Here is an 8,483-nt window from a genome sequence, read left to right as displayed (position 1 = left end):
ACATCTTTTTTTTATGTGTTTTTTTGAGAATAATTAAAATCTAAAATTCACCTTCCCATTCTTATAACCAGTGATATGATGATACTGTGATGTGCTTAAACATGATCATATTTTTCCAACTGTATTTATTTATTCTAACATATTTTATTGTGTTTCTTTTTATTGGTGATGTTACTGCTGAGGCCTTCACTCACTATAGTTTCTGAATTAAAAGAAAGTCGACTGAATTATTTACAGATAAATACATGTATGTTCTTTTTGACTGTGCTCGTGTTACTGGTGTTTACAGGTTTGGTGGAAGAGCCGTGGAACTCTGTTGTGAGAGCAGGAGTGCTCTCTAGTGGAAAAATGAAGTAAAAGACAGAAAGTAGGCCAGGTTTTTTCAGTCACCAGTTTAATGAGTCCTTTAATCATAGAGGGAAAAAAGTAGCTTATGTATCTTCAAATATGTGTTAAAGCACTTATAATTTATTAAAATGTAGCGGATGGTTTTATTATGTTGTTGGTAACTTCAATGTTGATGGAGAGATTTTAAGCTTGATTTTCTTTTTATTTTCAAGACTTTATAGATTTGTAACTTTATCACGTTTACTTCAAGCCAATCACGTTGTTGCCTGATGCTTTAGATTTTTATGACTTGTTACTGAACTCTTATATTTTATTTTATTTTATTTTATTTTATTTTAATGGGTTTCTTTTATTGAAATGGCAATTTTCTAATGGATTTCAATTTTCTAAATGCTGAATAAATGAATGAATGAAAGAAATGAGTAAGCAATTATTGTCATTTCTTCATTCTACCTAAAATAAACACCTGTTTAACTTTCAGTTATCTGTTGATTTTTCTATTAATGAAAAAGAGTGGGGATATTAGCAACGTTGCATTATTTTAAAATGTATGATCTATTAAATGACAGTCAGTTGTTGCTAAATACAATCATCTGAAAGGAGGTTTATCTTAAAGTCTATCAGGTACATATTTACACAAACACAAACATAAACATACACACACACATACAAATGCAATATTTGCACAAAGCATATTCTGTTCGGGCTTCTGCACTATGTACCCACAAGGGTTTAAAAATTACTGTACAGATTATAGATACTTTAATATTTATATTACATTTACATCTTAAAAAGAAAAAAGTAAAAATTTTATTGCACTTCATTGTTCATACCACAAACATATAATTAACACAAAACATTAATCTTGAATATTATGGAGGACTGAACCTGCCATGCAGAAAAATATATACAGAAATATAAAAATGACTTGATTAATTCATTCACATGCCAATACATGATACAAAAAAAAATTAAAAAGCATTAATTTACCTTAAAATTTCATTTTCTGTACCATTTATTTATTTATTTTGTCCTTATTTGTATTTTCCCTTTTTAATAAATTTTTATCCCTGCATTTATTTCTGCATTGTTTTCTATTTACATTTCCTTTATCTCTTTTCTTATTTCAATCAATCAGTCAAATTTTATTTATATAGCGCCAAATCATAACAAAAGTTATCTCATGACACTTTACATATAGAATCCTCCAGGACCAAACACTTGTGACTGGTGACAGTGGAAGGAAAAGCTTCCTTTTAACAGGCAGAGACCTCAAACAGCCCATGACTCCTGGAGGATGGCCGTCTGCCTTGACCAGTTGGGGTAAAAGAGAGAGGGTAAAGGAGGAGAAAGAGAGAGAGAGGGAGAGAGACTGGGGGAGAAGGGGGTGGGGGTAGGGGGAGACACATGGATGCAATTGTTGCACAGATAACAGAACTTGAACTGTCAAAAAGTAGATCAGCTGGTGTTAGTATATTTTATTTTCATCTCACATCTTATTAATTTATTGGTATTTTTTTTTCATAGTCATATTTACCTCTCCACTATTCCCTTTTTTGCATTTTCTTCCTCTATTTATTCATTGAATATACAATAATGTTGAATGACAGAATTAGCAAGAACCACCAGTAAAATAATCATAACACAAATAATAGCATTTCAAACAGCGAAATAAGCAAAGATATTATATTTTACGTTGAATTAAAGACAATAGGTAGAAGAGGTTCAAAATAATGAACATGTATTGAACTTAAAATATTCCCACGCTGTGTTTGTCTGACTGACCAGATCTATTTAAGTCAGTCATCATATATTTTTAGCCCCATTTATTCAAATCAAGGATGCATTTGTTCTTTCCTGACATTAAATTAATCCTAGTCATGCAGACTGAACTGCATTATCGAAACTGATCACATTTGAGGTGTTCCAGTAACTTGCATATCTTCCACTGGTCATCACCCCCCTATTGTGGACAGGCTTATGTGTCCCCGTGAAATCGAGAGCGAAGTGTTTGGAAGTCGCCGCTTATAACGGCTTAGTAGCTGTTGAAAAGGTCAGTCACAACATGCAAAAAGCGAAACACATTACATCTGCCGGATCAACGAGATATTCGATAGCATTAGCTGCACAGGATTATTCAGTTTAACAGTGTATGCTGAATTAACATGGCGACAATTACATAGTTTCCTTTAAAAAATTAAGACACGGTTTCTTTAAGAAATTAATAAAATAGACTCTTTATTAAAAACAATCATTACATTTTAAGCAGATATCTTTAGACTTTTCCAAGAGCAATTAAAACGTTCCTCTTAAGCACAAACTGTATCATCAGGTAATGCCACAAGTGTTGTGTTACAGCTCGATATAGGTCATGTCAGTCACTTTAGGTCAAATAAGCAAAAAAACATACACAAATGTGAACTTTGTACATTAGTTACAGAAGAATGTTGAGAACGTGGGGTTGGTTTACAAGACCTCTTAATCTGCCCCTAATGACAGGTACACTGGTGTTTGGTAACATTTTGATGAGCACATGACCCCCATTATTGCCAATAATCAAACTGCTTCCACTTCAAACACTAAGGCCCAAAGTGACCGTTCTAAGACATCATAGTTTCAAGGTACAGACATTCAGAAAGTTTCATGTCAAACACGAGCTGGGAGCAATAATACACAAAGATCATACATTTACATCATGACCCTGAGAATGTACAACTTACTCTTTATTATACTTCTAAAACTCTTTTTATAGAAAAGTTGCCTTTAAGTGTGATTTGACTGTTTGATGTTGAAAGAACAACCTCTAATGATCAAGAAAAGGCAACAATATCAGTAAAAGTATACATTTTTTTAAACACATTATGGGGCTGGATACCAAACTTCAATACTGTGATGACACAAACTGATTTGCTTACAAACCGAATATAAAAAAAAAAAAAAAAACGATATTCAATACCAAATTTCAATACCTTTAGAGTAAATCTCATCAGTATCAGTACATGCATAGTGCACACGCGGCTTTTACCCATTTTTATTCATGATAGTATGTTAACACACAACATCAAGTTGAGTTTTTTTTATGTTGTAATACTGAGAGGACAAATGGAAAAACAACAAAATTAAACCAACTTAATTTACCCAAAATAAAGCAAACAGGTTTATATTTTAGTGTTATGAATGTTTGGAGTGTATATAAATGCTCGAGTGCTGAAAAATGAAGCTTTATATTATGATTTTTAAGGTAATTTTTTTGATATTGACAAAATTATTGTTAAGCAAAGGTGTCTAAAATCTTTAAATGATATCCAACCCTGCACAGTATTGTTTATTTTCACCAGTGTTTCACTCTTCCTTTTCATTGTCATGTTTTCTTGCCACATACACGTCACACACTTACCTTCCCTACACTTGAGTGACCATTGGTTCCTTCAGATTTTGATTTCCTCCTCTGTACTCTGCGTTTGGAACCATACACAGCTCACCCATCACAGTCCCATTCACAGGGTTGCAGATGCCTTCAATGGCATAATAATCTCCCTCTGGATCTCTCTCCCCCTCCTCTGTTTCCTCCCCCTCTGGCTCCTCATCCTCCCACAGTGAGGTCGTGATGTGGGTGTACTCGGTTTGATCCTCACACTCAGTTTCCCGATGGTAGAAGTAGCTGAAGTTAGACACTATGACAGGGACGGGCAGTGAAATGGTAAGCACACCAGCGATGGCGCACATAGAGCCCACGAGTTTACCCCACACTGTCTCTGGGTACATGTCTCCATAACCCACTGTGGTCATGGTGACCACAGCCCACCAGAAAGCATGGGGTATACTGATAAAAGCTGTGTTGGTGTGGTCAGCTTCAGCAAAGTAGATGGCACTGGAGAAGAGGATGACGCCAATAAACAAGAAGAAGATAAGCAGGCCAAGCTCACGCATGCTGGCCTTCAGTGTCTGACCCAGGATCTGGAGCCCTTTGGAGTGACGAGACAGCTTGAAGATCCTGAACACCCTCACCAGCCTGATGACTCTGATGATGGCCAAGGATGTGGCCGGACTGGCGTCATTATCCTTAGCCAGCTCCGTTCCCAGAGTGACAAAGTAAGGCAGGATGGCACTAAAATCTATGATATTCATGACATCCTTAAAGAAGCGAGTCTTACTGGGAGCACAAGCAAAGCGCATTACAAGCTCAAAGGAGAACCAACATATACACATGGTCTCCACCATGAAAAAGGGGTCTTGGAAAACACCAGGTGGAGGAGGCATAGTCTCAGAAATATTCTTTGGAAGGCTGTGATACTTGTAAAGATATTCCTAAGAGGAACAGACAAACAGGAAAAGTTAAAGATTCACTATAGGGCATCTGGGGAAGTTTACCACAACCAACCTGAAAACATTCCATTACAGCTGGAATTTGGTTTAAAAGACCACTACATGTTGTTGTTTTACAAAGTCATGAGTTACAATGACATTTGGGTGAACCACATGTAAAAATACACCGATTAATGACACAGATCTGCAGTACATCGAACACCATCTTCACTTTTGGCAGCATCATAAAAGTGTCTGACATCTGCGGCTTTACATTTCAGTCATAGTTGCGTCAATCTCTTTTTCAGCCCACCTGTCTTTCTAGCGTCCATGTCAGTTAACATTACATCAAGCTGGAAAGTAGCTGTTTAGGAGGTTTAAAATGTCTATCATCAAGTTAAAAACATAGAAACGGATGGCATGGATAAGAAGGGATCACTTTAGTATGCTGTAATGGGCTGTGTGTAATATCTAAAGTTTCAGTGTTGTTTAAATAAACCTAGAGTATTCTATTTGACTTTCAGTAGCAGGTCAGTAACAGTGTTGATTACTAAAGGTGGACATCTATGTGTTGATCTGCTCCAAGGGCTCTCCTAAGACTAAATATAACTCCGTGAGATCTCCGAAGAGAAACTTGAGAGTGCCTCACTGCAGAGCTCCTCATCCATCTCCACCTTTGTCGCTATCCCATCTCCCTCGCCACTGCAGCAGTATAACATTGCCACTGCAGTTCAGTGAGTCCTAGATGGGAGTAAGTTACAGTAGTTTCCTGGCAGCGCCCTCGTGCAAAGGCAGCTCAGCCTAGCACAGCAGTCCTGAAGGAATGTGTTAACATGACCCAATGTATGCAGCTCATCCTGTGAGACCTTTTAGTCTCTAGTTCTAAGCTACCGGAAGGCTCTGGCTCACCTTTTCCCATGTCTTTGGTCACTTGTGTGACCTTTTATTACTACACCTACCTGCTCCCTTACACTGTATTTTCTTTCTCTCCTTTTTATTTGTATTCCAGGCCTCCCCTGTTACTCCCTGTACCCTTTAGCACCTCCTGAATCCAAGTGTATCGAATTTAACAGCCGACTAAAATAATCACGCCGTAAGCTTCTCTCCCTCTCTCTCTGATTGGCTGGCAGACTTATTGGTCAATAGTTGTCAGTAATTCTCCTCTTAACACAATGTAGTAGTTCCTGTGTTTACCTAAACACCTGCTGTCCCTTAGATCCTGTTTCTGTTTGACCCACACCTCCCATTTGACACAGGTTTTACCACTGAACTAATCTGCAACATAAAACTGTCAGTTAAAATAAAGATATCAGGAAATCACCAGTACTATAATTTGACAGCTTTGGTTCTCTGTTTGTACTGTCCATACCTACCCAAATGTTTTCAATAGTTACATTTATTGTTGTTGGTGTTGTTTGGAGCATACTTACCATTCCCATATTGCTCTTCTCGTTACCTTCCTGGAATTGAAAATCATCTAAATCATTCAATCCTTATATTTTCAGTTCACTTCTGCTTCCCAAACATAACTTTACTTACCTCTCGCTCCTCTTTATCATTCCTGAAATCAGGCAGAGTCTCCAGGCAGAAGATGAGGATGGACACCACGATGACCATGACACTGATGATGGCTATTATACGTGCACCCGAGGATGACTCCGGGTGCTCGAACAGCATCCATAGTTTCCTCTGGATCCTGTTGGTGGGCAGCGGCCTCTCCTCCTCCTTTGGAAAACCTTCGTCCTCCTTGAAGCGGTTCATGATGTCCTCCCCCAGCTCGTAGAACATTAGCTCATCCATGAAGATGTCCAGTGGGATGTTTGCGGGCCTTCGAAGCCTACCGCCGGACTGGTAAAAATACAGAATGGCGTCAAAGCAGGCCCTGTTTCGGTCCAGGAAGAGCTCATTTCGCAGAGGGTCAAAGTATCGTGACCTCCTCCGGGGGTCACCAAGCATGGAGTCAGGGAACTGAGCTAAGGTGCGAAGCTGAGTCTCGTACCTCATCCCTGACACATTGATGGCAAGTCTTTCACTCAGCGCCCATCCACTCTTCCACAGAGACCCAGAGCGCCTGCCCTCCTTCTTCTTCTCTTTCTCGTTGCCTTTGAGCTCCTTCTCTCCTTTTTCCTCACTGTTGAGCTGGTTCTTCAGCTGTTTCTCTTTCTCTCCGTCACCCTCTTTCTCTTTGCCTCTTCGCTCATCATCCTGTTGGTCACTGCTGTCCATCACTGTGTGTAGCCAAGGCCGGAGACCTCTTCAAACCACTCTCCTGACAATATGTGGAACAACTCGACTTTAAAAGAAACCCTGCCTGTAACCAGAGAGATAGTTTCATCAGTGGGTTTAGTTTCCAGTTAATAAGGATTACAGATGTTACTGGAAGAGACTTCTAAAGTGTTTATACTGGTATATATGTTTATAGGAAACCTTTACGATAACAGTCAAACCATTTTTTACTTTAAGACTTAAATAATGACAAAATAATTAAATAAACACCAGATTATGGCTTTAACTAGTCCTATAAATCCAGACAGAATTATAATAAACAAGCAGCAGTGTTAGTACCGCTTAGTGGGATGATTATTTACTCACTATGTGTGAACCAGCTGCTGACAGAGATTAATGGCAGGATGAAAAGTCACATTGTTCGTCTCCTGTAGCTCATCAGGCCGTTTGTTTGTCTCTCTGTCATCATGTCCATCTGTCATACACGCAAACTTGTTGTGGTCTGGCTGTTCACCTTTGATGCATACTCCAGGGGTCCACGGGATTAATCTCTGACCAGGTCCCACGCAAAACTTCAGGCCGCTTGTTTTCTCAAGGAACAACCGGGATCTTGTCCTTTCCCTTGCTGCTTCACATTGGCTGTCTTGAAATTTTTTGGGAATGCTGTCCTGTTGAAATTCAATCTCTACTGGAGCCCCCCCAAACCCCTCCCTGTCCTTTCCCTCCATTTTAGCTATGAGGCAAGACAACCTTCAACCTTGCTATCGAATGTCACCTCTGCCCGGTGCAGCTCGGTGTTACCAGCTCTAACAAGCATGGCACTATGGCTGACACTGACCCCTTCTTATTAACTAAAAAAATATTTCAATTTAAAGTTTATCGTTAAAAAATAAAACCTAAACAGTGGGGTTATGGCGCAGGCATAGTTTGGGTTACATTGAAAAGCTTTGATTATTAATTATTGTAACCATATTTCCATTTCTTAATCGTCATTTCTAAATATCATTAACCCATAAAGACCTAGTGTGACTTTTGTGGCACTTCCCAATTTTTTTTTTTTTTTCTCTTTATTTAACCCTTCTTAAGTGATTTATCACCATTTATTATAATATTATCATCCGCATTTTGCATTTTTCACTGTAAATCATGTATTTTCCTATATTTAATTTGGATGTTTATGAAAACTCAGTAAATTCAAATGTCATCATATCAAAACTTTGTATCAAAATTTGAAGAAAAAATGACTTTTTCAGCAACTACATCACTAACTACACATAAAGCAAGTGTCTTCATCCACTGTCATTGATCAAACTCTATGGGTTTTACTGGTGAATCGATGTTGTAGAAAATAATGGTGTTTCCATGTTCACTACAGAGCCTCTGAATGTCCAAATGGATCATATCTAATGACCATGAAAAGATGATAAACTGTATTTTACACCAATTATTTCCATGTACTGATAGGATCAGTGGATCAATAGTTATTAAATAGTTTAGATCAGTAGATGCTTTTGGTTGCCAGTGGATGTTTGGGTCTTATAGTGTTAAAGGAAAAAAAATTACATTGATTTTCTTAATGAATCAGTGCTGAGTTCACTGTTACC

At 38.1% G+C, this 8,483-nt stretch overlaps 1 protein-coding gene across 3 annotated transcripts; it reads right to left on the bottom strand.

Moving 5' to 3' along the window:
• Window positions 1-2,569: 2,569 nt before the first annotated feature.
• Window positions 2,570-7,557, bottom strand: LOC115439231 (potassium voltage-gated channel subfamily A member 7-like). 3 transcript variants are annotated; one of them, XM_030163033.1, is made up of 4 exons: window positions 7,246-7,557; window positions 6,193-6,964; window positions 6,084-6,113; window positions 2,570-4,656 (listed from the first exon to the last, which is right to left on the bottom strand). In XM_030163033.1, exons 2-4 carry the CDS (start codon window positions 6,877-6,879, stop codon window positions 3,751-3,753), a joined length of 1,623 nt encoding a protein of 540 aa, XP_030018893.1. In that variant the 5' UTR covers window positions 6,880-6,964; window positions 7,246-7,557; the 3' UTR covers window positions 2,570-3,750. The 3 variants fall into 3 exon arrangements, with proteins under 3 accessions (XP_030018893.1, XP_030018892.1, XP_030018894.1); XM_030163032.1 differs by lacking the exon at window positions 7,246-7,557 and having other exon boundaries at window positions 6,193-7,102; XM_030163034.1 differs by lacking the exons at window positions 6,084-6,113; window positions 7,246-7,557 and having other exon boundaries at window positions 6,193-7,102.
• Window positions 7,558-8,483: the final 926 nt, after the last annotated feature.

This window comes from Sphaeramia orbicularis, chromosome 19 (assembly GCF_902148855.1).
Source record: "Sphaeramia orbicularis chromosome 19, fSphaOr1.1, whole genome shotgun sequence".
Taxonomy (NCBI): domain Eukaryota; kingdom Metazoa; phylum Chordata; class Actinopteri; order Kurtiformes; family Apogonidae; genus Sphaeramia; species Sphaeramia orbicularis.
Note: the sequence above shows the minus strand (reverse complement) of the source record. Positions and strands in the feature narration are given on the sequence as shown.